The 20,167-nt window shown below is 42.4% G+C and overlaps 1 protein-coding gene across 1 annotated transcript in view; it reads left to right on the top strand.

Moving 5' to 3' along the window:
* Positions 1 to 20,167, top strand: part of T265_11551 (hypothetical protein) — a gene marked incomplete at both ends in the record, with an annotated part of 63,164 nt that overhangs the window by 25,538 nt on the left and 17,459 nt on the right. The window contains 11 exons of the mRNA XM_009178231.1: positions 1,250 to 1,522; positions 3,144 to 3,240; positions 4,730 to 4,845; positions 6,491 to 6,668; positions 7,711 to 7,854; positions 9,742 to 9,917; positions 13,528 to 13,729; positions 13,817 to 13,995; positions 15,120 to 15,368; positions 16,700 to 16,802; positions 19,589 to 19,780. Coding sequence (XP_009176495.1) covers positions 1,250 to 1,522; positions 3,144 to 3,240; positions 4,730 to 4,845; positions 6,491 to 6,668; positions 7,711 to 7,854; positions 9,742 to 9,917; positions 13,528 to 13,729; positions 13,817 to 13,995; positions 15,120 to 15,368; positions 16,700 to 16,802; positions 19,589 to 19,780 — 1,909 coding nt within the window. The remainder of the gene's footprint in view (positions 1 to 1,249; positions 1,523 to 3,143; positions 3,241 to 4,729; positions 4,846 to 6,490; positions 6,669 to 7,710; positions 7,855 to 9,741; positions 9,918 to 13,527; positions 13,730 to 13,816; positions 13,996 to 15,119; positions 15,369 to 16,699; positions 16,803 to 19,588; positions 19,781 to 20,167) is intronic.

Genomic DNA, 20,167 nt, shown 5'->3' with positions numbered 1-20,167 from the left:
GCTTGCATGATCACCGCCTTATGGTAATCTGCAATCAGCATACCGTTATAAAGGGTATTTCCACATTCGCGCACCACCTAAACACCGGTTTTACGTTGCTGTCGCCAGCTGGTTCCATAAAATATTCGAACATGTGTTTCAAAATTGTGTGGGTACAATTGGCTTTATAAAAGGGCGGAATTCATGCTAAAACCCATCGCAAATGACGAGTTCCCTCGAACGGGCAGTGGGATCACCAGAAACACGGATATTCCAAATATCTGTTTTCAGATTTTAAACGCTAAATGTGATAAACCACTGTCAGTTCACCCGAGTTAGCTTTGTACGTCTTGAATAAGAAAACGGCAACACAGTATAGGCTAATGTTCACCTGTCACAAACAATTAATAGCCATTGTCACACAAGTAATTCACATTGGATGCCGCTTTCTTTGGCACCCGTTGAAGTCGAGAAAACGCACGAGGAATTCTCTGGTCTGTTTGAAATTCTGTATTGTTAGATCGCTATATTCTACTGGAAATCTGGCAGATTGGTAGGCTTATGAAACTATGGGTCGTTAGACGCGAACCCGGGGAGGGGGCGGAGGGGTGCCACCAAGGTGGCAAACTTGGCAACCTAAAGTACGAGCTACCTTTCTCTATGTTACATGATCCTTGAACTGATATATTCGGTTTTCAACAATAAAAGCCTGGTCAATCTAACTGAGGGATTCACATGCGGGTTGTACTGATTTAGGTATCTAGTAAGATCTTTCGACCATACAATATCAGCGTATTGCGACAAAACTGTGTTGGGTCGATTTATTGGCAGCCGGTCTGATACATCCGAGCATTGAAATTAAAACGTAAATATTGAACAACACGCGACAAGGTGGAGCCACGCAATGAACAACCTGTCTGTCGAAATCTTGGAGTTTCTCTTTGTTTCTCTTTCTAATAGGAGATCAACGCGCTATTTGAGAACATGGTTATTCCGTAGACATGAATCTCTTCATGGTCACTTGTGCAGTCGAATACAACATAGATGGAGAATACCTTATTAGTATCTGAAATAAATCTCGAACGTCGTTAACAGATGATGATAGTTACACTAAAATTAAAGTTTAAAGCTGTTGCACGTCGGTTGGCTAAATCACCTAAATACCACTCACAGGTATTTCCAATAATCAAAGAAAATCGTAATCAACTTTCGAAATTCACGTCTGCTATATTTTGAGTAACGACACCAAGCTGTCATTTCCTCCTCATAGGAAGGCTACTTCAACCTGACTCTGGCCCCGCTCGGCTGTCAAGAATGTGCCTGCAGTCAGCTTGGTGCAAAGAACCCCAATTGTAACCGGGCCACTGGTCAATGTGAATGCAAAGTTGGCTTCACAGGACGTGATTGTGCCCAAGTAGAGGATGGGTATTATGTTGTACCTCCAACTGAAATTATTGACGGCAGCGCGGAGAAGGAGATAACAGTTGATGGTCCAAAAGGCGAGGGACGATTTGTCATTGTGTTGGACGTGGACCCAAAACAAGTGAGTTGATCAGAAACACTTCAGTGGTATCCTGTGAACTGTATGCTGATACTTAGGTTAGTTTTGTCAAAAGGTTGTTCGGGATGGATTTTTTTTCGAAAGGGCATAAAATCAACTCAGATCATCATTTTGGGGAGTCATTTTGTCTTAGAGAGTAGTTAGATTGGTGAGGGGCACAGTAAGTTATCTAGATAAATCACCGACAGTCTGTGAACTCCATTTAACTGAATTTAGCTTTAGAATTCCTATAACACCTACAGACATTTCACTGAGGCCTATAAAGTACAAAAAAGACGGCCCCGCTATAAGTGTTGTTGCGTCTCCACTTGTCGTAAGGTTTTCACCCACTGGCATTCACCACTTATTTCTTCTTGTGAACCTGTGGGTATTTTGGTTTAAGCTTCTCAAAGATGGAGGCGCTGTGAAATTATTGACGCAGACAATGAAGAGCGACCCATAGATGAACGTTCACCACACCAAATCGATCTGTTTTGCCTCAGGTTGACGCTAGCAAGTGGTCGCGCCAGGGTACGTTATGATGTCTAAACAACCACAGAATCGAAATACACCACGTGCTTATGTTCACAGGACAGGTAAGGGTTGTTCTACTCCTCGTATTCGACTAATTCTTCCGAGAGAAAATAGGGTTGACTTACGCAGGTATCTGTACAAGAATGAGCTAGTCTTTCATTACCTTGTTCATGGTGACCAAACTTGTGAAGTTGATGGTCTGCACCGTTCCGCATGCCGCGGTGTGAACATCCTGAGACAAAACTAGCACACGATTTGCTGCTGTAGCTCTTGCAATTGCTAAAGTTTGGTGACTATACTATTGTTGTTACAATCTTGTAGTCATTCAAGGGACCGCGGTGGCCCAAAATAAAATAATCATCTGTCCACGGCCAAGATGATATTCACAGCATTCAGCAGAATGAGACTCAATGAAGACGTCTGACAGCTTCTGTGGAGGTCGAGTGTGGATACAAACCCTTACTTTATGCGAACTGTTAGTAACGTGTCCCAAAATTTCGTTCAGTTGCCAATCTTCTGAACAGTCATGCCATGCCCATGAGTCAGTCGTACCTTGTGCACCGACAAGAATATGTGGCGAAATATCGTATAGTATTGTAGACCGATCGCGACACTAGGTAACCATATCGATTGGGTATATTTCCAATAGCAGAACGGTTTTCACTTTGATCTGCTAATCCCTCGCTGCTTTGCTCAAACAGTTGTGGTGACATCAGACTGGCGACCAAATAAAATGGAAAATTCGCATAAATGTTAAAAGTAAGAAGCCAATTCTTTGTATATTCTGGGAAGTCCTTTTTATTGGTCAAGTCACTGTCGCGTTTATTCGGATCATTTTGAATTTAGGAAACTGCCGAATGCCTGGATGGTTTACTCATCGGTACTGCAATTCAATGAAGATACTGTGCAGAATAAACTTGGCAAGCGGAATAATTCTACTGTCTTTTGAAACAAAAAAGCCCTCTGACTAATAACGTTTATGCTGAAATTTCCATTCATACCAGCAAGACTAGGAACTGTTCAGCGTTGAAATTTCAATGGTTGATAAGTCTAGGTTATCGGTATTGAACCTTTTATTTCTCCGTTTCAGTTTGGAGAAGGAGATCAGTGGACAATCATTGTGAAACCCTATCAACATGGAGCAACGCGTTGTCAGAACCCTTCCCAGACTGTCAATGTATACCAAGGTGGGCGGTTACTTATAGACACATCATATCATTCGAAATTCGTCAACTCGTCCGCATATCAAGCACAACCCTGCTAGGAATCAAAATGCCCCGTTTAATCAGATGACTAACTTTGACTTTCCTGTGATGTCACACAAGAGAATGAGCAGAATGACTAGTAAGCCCAGACTACACATTTCGGTATACATCGATTATCAGGCGGAAAAAGATTTTCAGGTAGCACGTCCCATTGAGGCAGAGAATAAACACAGTAGCCTGTCCGCTCACGTCCTCGCTCTGAAACCTATCTGTACAACATATCCGCTCCAAAGGGACAAGTGGAGGGAGAATTTCCTGCGCAATTAGAGTCCCATATCTTCTTGACTAGAGATAATTTGGTTTGTCAGATTATTTCCGAGATTAATCGACTGCAATTTGCACACAGTTTAATGTTTTGTACTGGTGAAATGGTAGATTTCCTCGTCAGTATCGGTACAACGCCTGCAGAAAAAAATCCACCCATGGAGAGTATGTTTTATTTCCACCATATGTTTTATTTCACAACGTTCACTCTTGTATACATCTTTTGCAACCAACATCTCTTTCTGAAGAGATATTGTCTGTCTATTAGAAAGTATATCAAACTAAGAGACAATCCAGTGACAGTTTGACAGTCCAACTCTGCAGTGAATCAGCTCTAACCAAGGGGTCTAGACTGAATCATACGTCTTAGAGAAATGAACAAAACTCTTCAGCTCAGTCGAAGCCAGGACTAGTGCTACGCATACTTTCCGACGTCGTCCCAAGAGATCGATATTTGCCAATGGTAGAACAAAACGCTTGCATTAAGTAAACTAAAGGTGTTTACCAGCAAGATGAATATACTCTGCATCGTGGCACCTACCTCGCTGCTTAATGAACTCCCAGCTGCGTAAGTACTTTTGCTCCAAAAGTTTGAGAGGGAAGTCTGATAAGCTGACTTGTTAAAGTAAGAGGCGTAGTAAACGGTAATTCGTTTTCTTCCTCAAAGTTTGGCGTTTTGGTTTCCAGTACACTCTCCGCACTCAAGAAACCTAGTAATTATGGTTTGTCAAGTATGTTTTGTTTTTATTTTCTTTACCGAAGAATGAACTTTCTACTTTCTCGTTGTCGAACGACAAACCAGTTGCAGCTGCAGACCATCATAATTCCCTAACTGGATTTACTACTAATGAATGTCACATTACAAGTAGCTTTCTTCATGAGATCAGTTGGAACCAGAAACGTTCACCAACAGCAAGAGGATTGAGCTCCCTAATCGATCGTATTTAGGTAGCGCTGATGTTCATTGCCACGATAAAAAATAATCGTACTGACTTGCAACTCCGCTCTAAATATCGCAAACAAGGGAGGTGTTCCACTCGGGTGGCAAATCATTCCAACCCAAATCCAGCCATTTGAAATAGACTTTCCATAACAGTTTTCTGTCAGAGAGATGTTACTCACACCTTCACCTTCTGACTTACCGTAGATACCAGCAAAATCATCATATCCGATGTGTGCCTTGAGGCGGGACTACCTCTTGTGCTACGAATTATGCCAGAATCCCAACCAAGTGGACCTTACACGGAAATACTCATCACAGATGTGAGTCTAAACTTGCGACCTTTAAGCACAGTGTGAAACTTATTTCTCAGAGAGTTTGAACTTTGCAATTCATTGTGGAATTTTATTTCTTTCCAATGAAGAAAGGCTGTCAAAGAAACGTTGCGCATTGAAAATAGTGATAATTCGTCTGTTTTTGTTGCTTGATTGAGGACAAAGCGACAGCTGGCTAAGTCGCCGGATCATCCAATGAAGTTGAGGGGAGCACTGCTTTTGGCATAACCAGTATCATAGTACTTTCCGAATTCTGGCGCAATACTGTAAGAACTGAAACATTTCTTTCATCTCTACATGGGAATCAAAATGTTTGTTCACACACTGAGAGAAATGCTTGGTGAGCATGTGTTTTCGACGACTTGTCTAGTGCGGATTATGTGTAGGTTCGATCACGGATTGTATGTTTAAAGTCCTAACTAGATCAATGAAGATCATCAACACATTGACCTGAACTCCCATTGTGGGCTCTCAAGCCCCCTGTCGGACGAAATGCAAGATTAGGGTCTATTTAGCAGTACGAACGAAGTTATTTTAATTCTCAAGCAGTAGTCTTAAACTTTCAGTAGCCTACCTGGACGACAGTGGTGCTTCTTCTCAATTGTTGTTTGTTCCAAGGGTTCACCGAAGTGTGGCTTTGAAAACATTTAACAGCCTTGGTTAAGCCAAACGCGGTTTCACAAAAATGATAGTCGTGCCACTTACATAGTATTTTACTTCATCATCTTTAGTTTAAAAGGGGTGATCGGATCAACATACTCGGGGAAAATTGCGTGATCATTGCGGATCATCCCTTGACAGAGCACTTCGATGCAATTATCAACTGAGTGTATTTCGTAGGATTTTCCCTCTTTTTTTGTATGAACCCAGTGGCCACCGGCTTAGGATTGCCATAGCAGAGGAAGTACTTCGGTTAATTTACGTTTTGCAGGCACATCTGACTATAAAAATGACCGTTTGTCTGTTCGATGAGCTGAGTCACCAACGCTCCGTCACCAGTGAGAGTGTCATCATCAGTGTAAGGTAGACCATTGGTCCTTTATGACTTTTTTGTGACCACGCAAAACTACAATGCTACGCACTGATAACGCTTCTTGAAGTCGGTGACGGAATGCTTGAAACCGAGTCACCCACTCGTTGAATACATCAACGGCCAAAAAACGGTTTTTGTTCACGTTGAATGTAAATGTTACAGAGAAAGTAGTTTTGGACGGCTAGGATATTGTCCTTACCAAACACGAGAATCCAAGTTAGCAAATGAGCAATACCCCGGACTCCTGATATCGGGTAGGTAAAACGGGTGTGCACAACTGAGTGCGACGGTTTAGAGCATATAATGCGAGTGAATCACTCTGTCCACAGTCTGGTTGTTCTTGAAGTAGTCAAGTTTCACGGCAGAACGCTAAAAGCTCTTTGTTTATATGCTACTTTCCTCTCGCAGCAAATTGTTGGAGACTGTTTATTATAAACCATGGCTGTCAGCCAACCTAATGTCTTCAAATTTCCACTGTCTGCGTGTTGTTCATTCTGACCTTACTGTAATTTGGCCCTGTTTATAAAACGGAAGTGGATCATCAGTCCTTTGGATGTGGTCTTGATAAAGGGCCGTTTATTTGGTATATGTCTATCGTAGATTGTTTTGGTACCGACGGACGATAGCGGACTAGCTCGCCGATGTGAAGTATATAGAGAACTCGCGATGGACATATTGTCTGGACGGACCGAGGACCGAAGAGGCCTACCACCAGAGTGCGAGGTCTACTTCCGTCTACCGCGAGTGAGCTGGCGCGAAACGGGATCGGTGGCTGAACGTAAGTGATGAAATTGTTGCAACTGTGCATCCGCTTGCAATCCTTGTAGTTTTGTGTTACAGGGCACATACATTGTAAAGTTTCGGGAAGAAAAAAGATCACTTGTGTGCATTGGCACTAGTTTGAAGGCTCCTTTCAAATTCCGTAGACGTCATTTAGGAAGAGAAAACATGAACGTACAAATCGATGTCGATAACCAGCGTGGTCACGAAGGTATGTTAAAGAATGATTCAAACCGCATAACTTCGGGCATGGATCTCGGTTTTTAGCGTAGCACTGGTGACAACTCACTCAGAGAGGAATGCTTGAGCAGTAATCGGAGACCCGGCCAACCGATGAAGAAATTGTCTACCTCTACGTGAATCCATCATGTCCGTTTGCTGCGATAAAGCCAACCTGAAGTTCATCTGGTTTTGACTATGCAGATCAGAACCGTTTTGTGATTGACCTAAAGAAGAGCCCCAACATGTGTTCAGACCAACAAAGACCCGGTTGGTAGAATCGTTAGAATGAGGGCAAACGACGGCACAGTCCATGATTGAAAAAAACGGTATGTGAAAACATCTGGCGAGAAGTTTATGACTTAACTTCTCATGCATCGTCATGATTGCGCAAAATCCATGAATATCAATCAATCAAACTAAATGCTACAACACCGATTGCAATGCCATTTATGGGAATACGGGGCCCAGCCTACACAAGAACAAACGGGATTCCCGGGAACAAGTACTCTAAATCCGGTATTATCTAAATCCATCAGTCATACTAAAAAAGAATCCAATGTTGTCAGCCTTTTCTTAAAATCGCAACAAATAGTCACCGTATTCCTGAGAAAATATCCGTAGGATTGATCTAGTGACATCTGCATCTACAATCTTTTCATGCTAATGGAGTGGCCCGTATTTCTGGTTTTCCACAACTGTTGAGCTGCCATTTTTACGTGCCTAGACAGTCACGCATCCTCGTGTCACATGCATAACACAATGTGTGAATCGTACATGTTCACATGTTCAATAGCTCCCACATTTTCCATTTGGTACAGGTTGCCTTTGTAATACCACCTGGTCTGAAACGGATGTCTGTGATAAGATGACCGGCCAATGTGTCTGTAAGCCAGGTGTGGTGGGGAGACGTTGTGATCGCTGTGCGCCTTATCACTACGAGTTCGGGTCGAGAGGATGCAAAGGTAAATCTGCGTGACTGTTTTCTGCAAGGCATTTGCCTCACGAGGGAGAACTGTGACGGTCCTCATCTGTTCAACTTACACACCTTATACAACTTGCTTTATCTTGTACATCTTTCTCCTTATTCAACGTATCGTTGAGGCTTAAGGTGATGGAAAAAATCGAATTCTTTATCGATTTAATGGAGTTTTTTGAGGTAACATTCATGATGTAGGGAATGTAAAATTTTCCACCCTTATTAGGGCTTATCATTCTTCGTCACCAGCCAGTATTGGTCTTACGAACTGTGACAGAACAATATTCATGTGGAGATTTCTGATGAGAAATCACCATTTTATTATCTTTTTCAACTGAGTTAATTAGTCTTGTTTGGATCGATTTTTTAGCGAAACTTACGATTTCCCTTTGACAAGCAATATATCTCATCAATCGAAAGTTAAATGCTTGTTCACGAAGAATACCAGTAAGATTCTCATATTCACCCATTAGTGAGAGTTTGCATTTGGTGTACCTCTCAAATGGATTTCCCCTCCACTTAGAAGCTACAAATGGCGCAGAAACCAAAGCAAAATATTATTTTGATAGGTCATCTCCGGATTAGGTTCATGGTAGTTTGGAGAATGATAACTCGAACATGCAGTTTTTGTGTGGGATGTTTAAAGTCATAACGCAGCGTCGTGGAATAAGATGTTATGATCCAACTTTCGATTTCCGTGGGATTTATAAAATCAATTGGAAGCAAGTCAAGTACAACGTTATTTGGGTCTGTTATCTTCTGAATGATGTGTTTCTGAGATCAGTTGGCAATCCCATGAGTCCAGCATGTGTGATGGGTGTCATGGCTCTGTGTGCGTGCGCGCGCGATTCTGTGCCTCCGTTTGCCGTTGTGTTGCTTTTGGGATTCCTGCTTGATCTCCGGCCACTGTATCCTTTAAGACGTACAGTAAGCCGAGGCCAGATAGACGGGATGCTGGCTCTATCATTACAGCTGACGCATTTCGGTCGTGTGTTTATCTCTAGCGCCTAAGCGTGCACCCGTTCCACTTCGCCGTGTTTTGACTGTAGAAGTTTTCATATTATACAACTTATTACTCGGTTCTTGTTAAACAGAAGGACCGAGCGGAGTTTTGTGCAGTTTTTGAGTATTGAATTTGCTGGAAACAGTTAAGTAGATTGCCAGCGGCTACAAAATACAAGCTTTGGTCTAAAGATCTATAGACTAAAACGCCCATCTTTTGTCTCGTTTTTCTATGAGTGACAGCCATAAGAATACGACTTAGACACACAGTAAGATTGTTTAGGCTGATGATTACCAGTAAGAATGAGAAACCTATGTAGTCCTCCTCGTCATGGAATCGCTTTACCTTTCAAGATGAAAGTAACAGGCGGAATATCCTGACTCCTTGGAAACCATTTTGTCTGAGGTGAATTCTCTACCAAGCTGACTGGCAGGTAAAGCAACCTACACGAAGCAAAATGAATATTATGTGACCAAGCTTTGGTATAAAAATTGATAGAAACAAAAATGGTTATCTGTGAGCCCAGAGCTCAAGCCAAATGACAGATCATTATGCTTGAATGGCTAAAACGCCACGCTAAAATTCGCGCCTCAAATTTATATTTGCAAGACGAGATTCTTCTTTTTTTTGAAATATTATTCGTTCTATTTTAAGTGATACTGATTGGTTTTTTTGTCAGTCATATATCAGTGAGCCACCACCATTCTCGTTTTTCTGATATTCGCGCTCTGCTGGCCAACAGAGCATTGGAATTAAAGTATCAAGAGAGAAGCTATTATGGGCAGTTCTCAAACTTAGGGGACCCGGACCGTTCCATTCTTGTTGTTTTTAACGAACACATTGCTGTTTTCTTTTCCCTGCCCGCTACAGACTGTGCCTGTAACCCTCAGGGTTCCGTCAGTCTTCAGTGCGATCCGGAAACCACACTGTGTCGGTGCCATGAAGGAATCGTCGGAAAGCATTGTGATACTTGTAAACCTGGAACTTGGAACTTTCCGCGGTGCCAGCCATGTTTCTGCAACGAGATGAGCAACATGTGCAACCAGGTAAGGGTAGTATATTTACAGCAACTTAGTCCTCCTTTGGTCAACTTGCTTCCTACTACTGTTAATTTCATAGTAGTGTGATGTTCTTCCAATACAGCTCACACTGATGCTTTGATGCAGTCAACAGAGGATGTGCGGATCACATGTTGGAGAAACTGGGAGCAATCACCTCGGAGAAATAGTCCTATGAAATAATGGTTGTTGACTGGCGTCAGGAATATTCATACCTAGACTTTTTGCTTCAGTGTTTCTCACAGGAATGATTGCAAGCCATAGTCTTGTCTTAGTCCACTAGTAACAGTACACGCTCGCAACAATTTTGTATGCTTTTGGAGAGTTCTGCTGAACTCCACTCAAGTGTTCCAAAGCATTAGGAGGTTTCAACGCTAATTTATTAGGAAAAGGGTCCTTCAGAACAAGACACCAACAAGAGAGGGACGGCACTTTGTGTTACGCGAGAACGTTTGGTTACCAGCTATTCAAGATGTTTCATTAACACCGTGGACGGAGTACATGGAATGGCAGCTATGTGACCCTTCGGAACTATTACTGAGGAGATTGGGTGTTTTTGGAAATGATTTTTTTTAATCAGAAGTGGCTGATAATATTGTGTTTGAAGAGGATACCACCTTCAAGAATGATAAAACCTCCCGGACAGCCCACTGTCAACTTCCGCTTTCTAAGACTCAGTCCTTGAACCTCTGTAAATCTTACTTCCGAACTCAACTCAAACCTTAGCAGCAATTGGCAAATTAAGATGACCCAAGTGACAGACTATATTAAAACTCTTGTTTGTGGTAGTGCTGTTGTAAGTAGGTTTGAATGACCGCACTAGAAGAAAGGGAGGGCCATGTGATCAAGAGCAATCGAAGTGCAAATACAGAATAGCGTTTCCTAGTCTTGTACGGTATACCACTCCTTCTTGCAGTGAAAATTTCCAAGATGAAACTTCTTGTCCAGAACTGTTGCTGACCATTCGAGTTCTTCCAGAAGGAGGATGTGTTTTATAGTTGTCCACGATGACTGCGTCACACCAGTTAATGTAAGCACGAATAAATGAGTGACCTTCAACTAGCAATGCACCTTAATTGGTAGTAGTCTGAAGCGTCAAGTGGGCATTGTTAGATCACCAATCTGGGTGGTCTCGATCACCAGTGGACAGTAGGCTAATAACTCAGCTAGCTCATCAGCATACTGATAGTCTCGAACTGAGAGTCTCGAACCCGAGACCTCTTCGGAGTTTCGTGAGATGCGCACTGCTGATGATTCCCAAAAGAAGGAAATCAAGTGGGCATTGTTAGATCACCAATCTGGGTGGTCTCGATCACCAGTGGACAGTAGGCTAATAACTCAGCTAGCTCATCAGCATACTGATAGTCTCGAACTGAGAGTCTCGAACCCGAGACCTCTTCGGAGTTTCGTGAGATGCGCACTGCTGATGATTCCCAATAAGAACGAAACAGCTGTACAGTGCTTCTCGGCTTTTCAGCATAGATTAGCTTCACTCACAGGACGAAATCCTACAAAAATCCCAAATCTCCTCACACTACCAACAATGGATGCTCTGTTTTGTGTGTATATTCGACTGTGCACAAGCCAACATAGAAGCACACAACCAAACCGCTGATCACCGGTAACCTTACTCAATGCGATGAGTTTTGATGCTTTCACGCATTTATTAATTTAAAAGTCAAATTTTGACGACACTGGCTAATAGCCTCTTCCAAGCCTTTCTGTTATCTTCATTCCCAACGAACAACACTGCGTCCTGAGCAGATATTCTATAGCAACTTATGTACGTCATGCATGGCAACGTAAAAGTAGGTACATATTGGCTACCGTGAGGTTTAATTAGGCGAGCTCGTCAACCGGATGTTTGCTTAATCAGGTGAAATCACCGGGCTCGGCACTGGGGAAAAATCACCTGAATTCATCCGTAATAGAGGCGTACCAACCCGACGTCAGGCCCTTACTCTAACGCTAACCATTCAGCACCAGCATTATTCGGTTTCACGGAGACTATTCACCAATGCCATAAGTCTCCTCTCCAGAATACTTGTCACCGGGTCATTATACCTCCGGCTTATCAGCTGCTAGGATCCTGCAAGTTCTGTTTCCAAAGAACTCTCGATCGAGAAATGACACTATAGCGAAATTCCCCCTTTATTTGCAACAGAAATTCTCAGGAGCAGTGAGACAAGCGAAGCATTATCAGTCGTATCACAGTTAATTAAGTATAAAACTTTGTATTAGTGAAAACCCTGTTCGACAATAAAGTTTCCCCTGTAGTAGAACATGTAACACTTTATGCCTTGTGAGCAGCACCACCCAGCCTTACTGTGTCAGTCTGCACCCGATATCATCGGCAACCAGCATTAGCAAATGTGTCGCCAGTGCAATTTTACGAAGACTGGTGTATAACCGCGTGATCAGACTTCGTTTTGCACACGTTGCCTCAATTATCCATTGATGCATTTGATAACTTATTTTCTCTCTGTTAGCATAACTCATTAATACCTGATCCCTTGATGATTCATAAGGTGCGTACTGCTGATGATTCGTAATAAGGACGAAACAGCTTTACAGAGATCCTCGAGATCCTCATCAAAGGTTGATTTCACTTCGGAGATGAAATATCGATTAAAAATACTTGGTGGTTGTTCGCCTTGTTCGAGGCATATTGTGCAGTCCACCAAAGTTTGTAAACAAGCACATTTTAGCATGAAATGCAACTTTGACGTAAGTAGTTAGAACGTTGGACACAGATTCTAGAATTGGATACATTTAGCTACAGTCCATGGTACCAAAAGCTTTCTTCAGTACGATATTATAGTACTGCACAGCCTTAGCTGAACTTTCATAAGTTTTAGTGGATCATCAGACATTTTTCTGGTATAAAATAAGCGCAAACCACACGCGTCAGAATGTTTTGTGTAGCGCGTAAGTTTTCCATATTTTGTGCTTGGAAATACATCAGCAATGGAACCTATTGTTTGCTTTCGCCATCAATGTGACGGAATGGCCAAAGGAAACGGACTATAATTACAAATCACCAAGGAAAAGAGATAACAGTCTTTGTTCCTAGGACTCGCGATTTCATTTCGCGCCCTATCAAATATGTGTTTGTGCTGTTGGACGACACAACACATTGAGCTCTCTGAGAGGCGGAATACCGTTCTTAATTAAAACCGCTTACCCATAAATTAGCTGGAGAGCTCGCGATAACTCAGTGGTTAAGACGTCAGCTTGCTGACCGGAAGGTACATGGTCCGAACCCAAGCTCAGCATCTCTACTGCTTTTGTCTAAGCCTGGGCAGTATGGCATTATCCTAACTTTCACGCCCCCTTCCGTTGGCATGGAAGCTGGGCACCGAAAGCGAACCACAACTGAACGATTTTTTCTTATGATAGCTGACCTAATATTGCATCTCAAAGTGTACCACTCCAGCGTACTTATGCCTCCAACGATAATAGCCTTAATTTGCTTGTTCTTCCGTATCACTTTATTTTTTCCTGTTTTGTCTGTTTATGTTTTATTGTATCCCACTGGAAGCGATGGAAAACCTTGATGCCTGAAATCATGTGTCCACTTTGAAACTTGCATTTTTAGACTACGGGTCAGTGTGAAAATTGTCGGGAAAACACTGGCGGTATGTACTGTGAAAAGTGCAAAGAAGGCTTCTACGGTGATCCACAGCGTGGAACACCTTGTAAACCATGCGCATGTCCTGGAGGAGGTGTCAATCATGCTACGGAATGTCGAATGGGTCCTCTAGAAGAACAAATTTGCTATTGTCAAGTTGGTTACACAGGTAAGTTGGTATGATTTCAACACTGCATTCTGATTTCTATATTGAAGAAAAACACCCACCAGTGTCCGTTCCTTTTTCAACATACAGGGGCGCGGTGTGATGAATGTGCAATGAATTATTTCGGGAATCCTACGGAACTTGGCGGATCATGTCGTCCTTGCCAGTGTTCGGGTAACATTGCCCTCAACGAACCTGGTGGCTGTGATCCCCAAACCGGACGCTGTTTGAAATGCCTGCACAATAGTGAAGGCTTTAATTGTGATGTGGTGAGTTGCTATTACGAGGTTCTGAAGCATCTTAAAGTCAGTCGTTGGTGCGCAATTCATGATTAGGTCTTGCTTGGTGTTTTTCAGAACAGACCAATATTTTTGGACAGCTTAGACCATAATCCTGATTTTATACTGTTCAGGATGCACTGATTAGTGGCTATCGTTTGTTCCAGAACAGTTCCCATACCGTAATAGGACCTGATTGTTTATCTAATTTATATTCGCTTCTCGTCAATTCAAACCCTCTGTATTACTCCAAGATGGATTGGAGACCATTCTCGTCAATGTTACCTACATCAGTGCTAAGATTTGAGTCCGGTTTTGCAATTTTACAACCTGTCACATTACATTGTAAGACTCATCAAAAATATGACACTAGACCACAGACAGCTGCCTGATTCATTTCTTTAACTTTCTATTGGGCTGGGTGAACTGTCGTGCAATATCTGCTGTGTCGGATTGGACGAGACGAAAATTTACAGCACAAGGACAGTATTTGCAACAGTTCAGTTTAAATGGTCTTCTTCTTGGCGAGGTAGGATTACGCAAAGAATAGGCGAAAATCTAGCCCTACTTTCTGAGCCTAGTAGCCTTGATCACTAGAATTGCTCTTATGCCCACTGGTAATAATGCGACATGTGAAGCATCCAGGTTTGACCCACTAAATGCGTTCAATTGATCCTAGGGGAAAACTGTTCGTGTGTTGCCGGTAGCCTCACATGTGATGTGGTAAAACCAAAAGCTACATTAGTTATTCTCATGCATGTAACCTGTCACACACCCAAGAATCATACTTCCTGCATCTACACGCTTTCTTCATTCTGTTTGTTCACCTTCAGACCTGGTTGAGAAATCGATTCCTCAGGCTTAGTGTCATGACGTTTTCCTATCTTGTTCGAACGTTTTGGTGAGGGAAACAGTGTGGTGTGTGCTTTGGATCCACTTCTGCAAACATAAAGTGTACGGGATTCAATAATATTAGCCAAAAATCATTGGGAAGAGCTGAACTATTCGTCACTGTTATCGGGGTTTTGGATGCATCAATTCATCCGTTTAATCGTGTGTCATCGATAGGGTGATCCAGCTAATTTTTATTCTCGCTTCTTTACAATTTTTTTCAGTGTAAACTTGGATATTGGGGTGACGCCACCAGGCAAATGTGTCAACCATGCAACTGCTACGCTCCAGGAAGTGTAGACGAGGCTAAGGCAGGATGCAATCGTGATGACGGTCAGTGCCCCTGTCTGCCAAATGTAGTTGGTGCAAGATGCTACGAATGTGCACCGGGTTTCTTCAACCTGACTTCTGGCAAAGGTTGTGAACCGTGTCAGTGTGACCCAACGGGGTCAGTGAGTGATAAGTGCGATGCGGTAAGCTGATTATCCCTTTATTACATAGGGTCATTTGGTTGGAGCTGCTCATGCTGCTTTTTTGCTAAACCGGTTATCACTATCAATTTTTGCTCCCCTTCCAATGGACTGAACGTTTTCCTTACCGATATCCATATTTTTGATTGTTTATACCCTGTTACCTAGAGTCACGCACACTTAGAGCGAATGTCTGGGGTTACCAGGCCTATTTCTTATCTTTTTTCGGGATGAGATACCACGGCATTACTCGTGGGACCTTCTTAACCCAAAAATGCGCAGCCACAAACTTCTTATTAAAAATGCGCTGAAAACACCCCGTTCTGCGGTTCTATGAGGACGTAGCATTAGACTCCTTTGGATCCACCAACAAATTCCTAGTAGAATATCTTCGTAAGCCTATCACGCTTTAGCGTAACTAATGCCGAGACATGTTCACAACAAGGATTTGAAAGTTTGGAGGGCAGACGGAATTTCTCACCTTCTCTCACCTCTCATAACTGAATTTGGTGTTGCTCTATCGGACATGAACCCGTATTCTTAAGTTTGGCAGCACTGTTTGTTGGGTTCTGAAAAAAGCCACAAGATGAACTTAGTTTGAACTAAAACCCTCGGCCTTTGGTCAGTGACTTATTCCTCTCACTTCTTCAAGGTTCATCAGCAGAACCTTCCGTATCACGTTCCGTAACAACACATCCACCTACTGTAATGTCGACGTAAGCCCATGTGGTGATTTCGAATCAGTTGCGCTGGATGCTTTAACCAAATAAAACCAATTGACACACTTGCCTGACGGATCAGCAGAACAACTACCGCAGGTGAGGTTTTGAGGATGTCAGTGGGCCGTATTTTGTGGTTCCTCACCTGTCCCAACAGACTTTCGCTACCAGGAAACTAATCATGGCAACGCATACTAGTTGTAGAGTAGCTGTTAAGCCGTTCATTGGAAACGAACGTCTGCGACTTTAATACTCAGTTCATATCCAGTTTAAATTTCACTGTCCATGCTCACTTCTCCGAAAATTCTTGACCATCGGGACCTGTAAGAAAAATTTAGGCCGGTTTAATTTTCGCACGACTGAACACGGGGAACGCTTCAGTGGGTCATTGGAACAGATCAGCTTGAGGGAATAATATTAAGAATCTGGAACTCACTAAATGGTACCACGTGACGATTTTCATAGGAACAACCGTTCATATCGCATGTCGTCTCTAGTAGGGATATCCCATGATTCGCGTGTTGGGAGTCAGACTCCAAAAAAGCTTACAAGTCAGATTAAGAGTTTATCACTATTTGAATTGGTAGCAACCGTTGATTGCTATTTACATTTCAGATTACCGGTCAATGTCAGTGTAAACCGGATCGAAGTGGCCGCAAATGTGACCGATGTCGTCCCACGTTCTACGGTAGTCCGAACGAACCCGATGGTTGCAAACGTGAGTGTCATTTAACATGTTCAAAACAGCGAAACCGTCGAGAAAATGAGGCAGCGGTGCCTAGTTATTTCAAGTCCATCGCCATGATCTAATCAGGAAATTACCGACTGCACAAGGTCGTAACGACCTTTTTCTATGTAATTGACGTCAATTCGTATTATCACATGATGTACTTCGAATTTCACGTGGTGTCGGAAATATGGGGCAAACATTGTGATTGGCCTGGACAAACAGTACCATATTTGTTTGAAATCTGCACAACACAGCCTCACAATAGGGATACCTGTCTACAAAAGTAGAATATCCATAAATGTGGGTATGCCTCCCCAGGGTTTTTTGTGTATTTATCCAACATTCAACGTTTCTATCCTAAGGCTGCGTGACAAGGTGCTGCGCAGAAATAGAAGACATGGATTTACTGAACTTTTAAACGACGAAGAGTCGGCTTTTAAAGGATTCTGAATAACTGGTACCAAGCTTTTGTTCGGTGACCATATTGTCTCCAAAAACAAGATAGCTTCAGCAGATCACTTCTTGCTCCTAAAGACAAGACTTCCAATTAGAGTCGTTCGAAAAATTAAGTTAGTTCCGTTTCTGGAGTACACTTCAACACGTCAGAGATCCAGCTAAATGAAAGACGGCAGTTGTTTCTAGGGCTGTACTGTATAGGAGGATACCACTGCCGTTTTTCGTATAACAGCCTTCTACAAATGTAACAAGATTTCATTTTTATATGGGCCAGCCATTGGTTGCTATCTCTTTCCAAATCTTGGATTCACCGCTGCTTCCCATAAGAGTGTAGAATAAGTTATCGTTTCTGGCATGGTCACGGAGAATTCACTTGTACTCCTCCCTATTTCGGTCTATCCGTCTACTTCGAGGTATTGCAGCCATCTTAGAATCCCATTGGGATTATATTTTCCGAATGTACATGGGCCTATTTTCCATAATCAGCACTCTAGGGATATTTGTTATAATGACCCTGGAAAGTTTTTGAATTATTCATATTCAGGAACCCCTTCTTCATGTAAATATCTTACCCTCCAAAAAGACCACAAATCTTTATCCGGATTCTAGTTCTTGTGACATCCCGTCGCATTAAGTCACCAAACGATAACGGTCATGATTCTTTTGTTCGGTACAGTGTTTATTTCCTAGCTCCATGACTGAGTATGCACTAAATGGTCATGTGACGATTTGCGTACCCTGAAAACACTGCGGAAATCAGGATGAGGCACGGCATTTTCGTATACAGTAGGCAGTTTATGTTTATTCACTCAGATAGATCGATATAAAACAGACTTCAGAAACAAAACCTCAATGTCGAAATCCCTGTTAATCAGCGCATGCGCACGTGGTAATGCAGATATTATGTTTCGTTTCACCTGAAGATCGGTCGAGAAAAAAGCTTCGGTGTAGCTGCGAGATAAGCATAAATCTAGGACAGAGTGGATCAGTTGAAAGCATGAGTAATAACCCCCCTGTGGTCCATCTTCACAGCATTTTGCTGAAACGGAAGACTACCAACGCGCTGATTATTTGATTAGTTTTACTGCAATGTGTTGTACAATCGAATTCATTGGAAAGAGATGCGTTTGTTGGAAAACATCTAATGCAGTCGATTCGTGTGTAGCTTTGAATGTCCCAGCAACCAGCTACGCCAATCATCTGTGAGGATTGCTGTAGACCAATCCGACTCAAGACCACCGATCTTTCATTCACTGGGACGTCAACCGAAATTGCAGTGAAATTTATAAGCTTTTGTGCATCTTCCTGTATGTCTCTCTGGGACGCGAGTAGTGGAACATAGAAAATCACCCGAGTTGTTTTTTTCTATATTCTTCATTGTCGGCTAGGTTTTTAACACACTTTTAAATGTTCCCACATCTAGTTATGTTATCTACGATGTAGTGTTGTGCTGCTTAGTCCACCATAAATGCAACGGTACAGTGACTCTTGAATCATCCGTCTATTTCTCAGCAAAATTAGTAGCCACCCAGATCAATCGAAGAATTTATATCCGACACGCTCAATGTGGGAGGCAATGCAAAATCTACAACACGTTAAAGGATAATCATTAAATAACTACCCCAAACCGGTTCAGAGCCTGCCCACTCGATCTTCTCCATATTTTTCAACATTCTCGGACTTTTCTGATTGTGTTCATTCCCTTAACTGCTGCAAAAAGGACGATAGAAATGGTCCAGTGCATTAGAATTAATATCACACTTGCTCATATGATTTATGTCTCGGCCAGACCAACTTGATTTGTTTTGATGAACGCGCTTCCTTAGGACAACCTGAAAGGCGCTAAAACATTGGCCATATCTGTCTTCTTCCAAGTTTGTAATGAGGTGTGAATAAGCGGATAAACTGAAAAAGACTGAACTCCGTATAATATGTAGTGAAGATCATTTCTTTCGCACACACGAAAAGTAGGACGGTTGACCGACTGTGATTTCGATAAGGACAGACGTTCCGATGATTATTTGATAGGTTAGATAGAGATGGACCCATGTGGTCACCTTCATGATCAGGCTTTGTTTTGCGGATATTGCCATTCCTGATTAGGTTTGCATAAGAAACTAACCACGAATGATTCTCATGTGTCTGTTAAATTTCCAGAAAGTAAAGACAAGCTATCACCCGAGCAGTCTGTTGCCAATCGTCCTCATGCAGGTACTAATTTTCTAAGGTATAACAATAATTCGAGCGAGTATCCTGAATTTTAGCCACTAAGTTGCAGCAAGTCCTCATAATTTCTTGTTTTTTTTGTATTTTTTCAGCCTGCAACTGTGACCGGTCTGGTGCAATCAGCGATTTTTGTGATTCTGTCACTGGACAATGCCCTTGTCGCACTGGAGTCGCTGGACGTCGCTGTGATCGGTGCGATCGTGGGACAGAAGGCCAACTGCCTAACTGTCGGCCATGTGGAGAATGTTGGACTAATTGGGACAAGGCGATCGATAAGGTTACAGGTAAACACACACTGGTCACAACTTGCAGCAAACAAGACTAGTTCCCTATTCGTATGACTAACCCTTGTATTTTTCATAGGTAGGTTAATCCAGATGACCTTACTATTGTTCAACTCAGAATACACAATAAACAAGCTAGATCGTCAATAGGACCAAAGGGACAAAAATTCAGCTATTTCTGACTATTTGTTTCCTGTGAGCTATCATTCTAAAATATAAAATGGAGCGTGGTCGGTAGCTGCCTTTCTTGTCTTGTCTTCTGTTCGACTGATTCCGTAAATTCGAGTGACACCATCGAAACCACTTCCCTGACTACTGAAATGATCATATAGAAGTTAGTAATGATGATCATTTAGCTGATCACTGTTTGTGATACGGAAGTAGCTA

The sequence above is a fragment of the Opisthorchis viverrini genome (assembly GCF_000715545.1).
Source record: "Opisthorchis viverrini unplaced genomic scaffold opera_v5_516, whole genome shotgun sequence".
Taxonomy (NCBI): domain Eukaryota; kingdom Metazoa; phylum Platyhelminthes; class Trematoda; order Opisthorchiida; family Opisthorchiidae; genus Opisthorchis; species Opisthorchis viverrini.
This window is presented reverse-complemented; position numbering and strand designations above follow the sequence as displayed.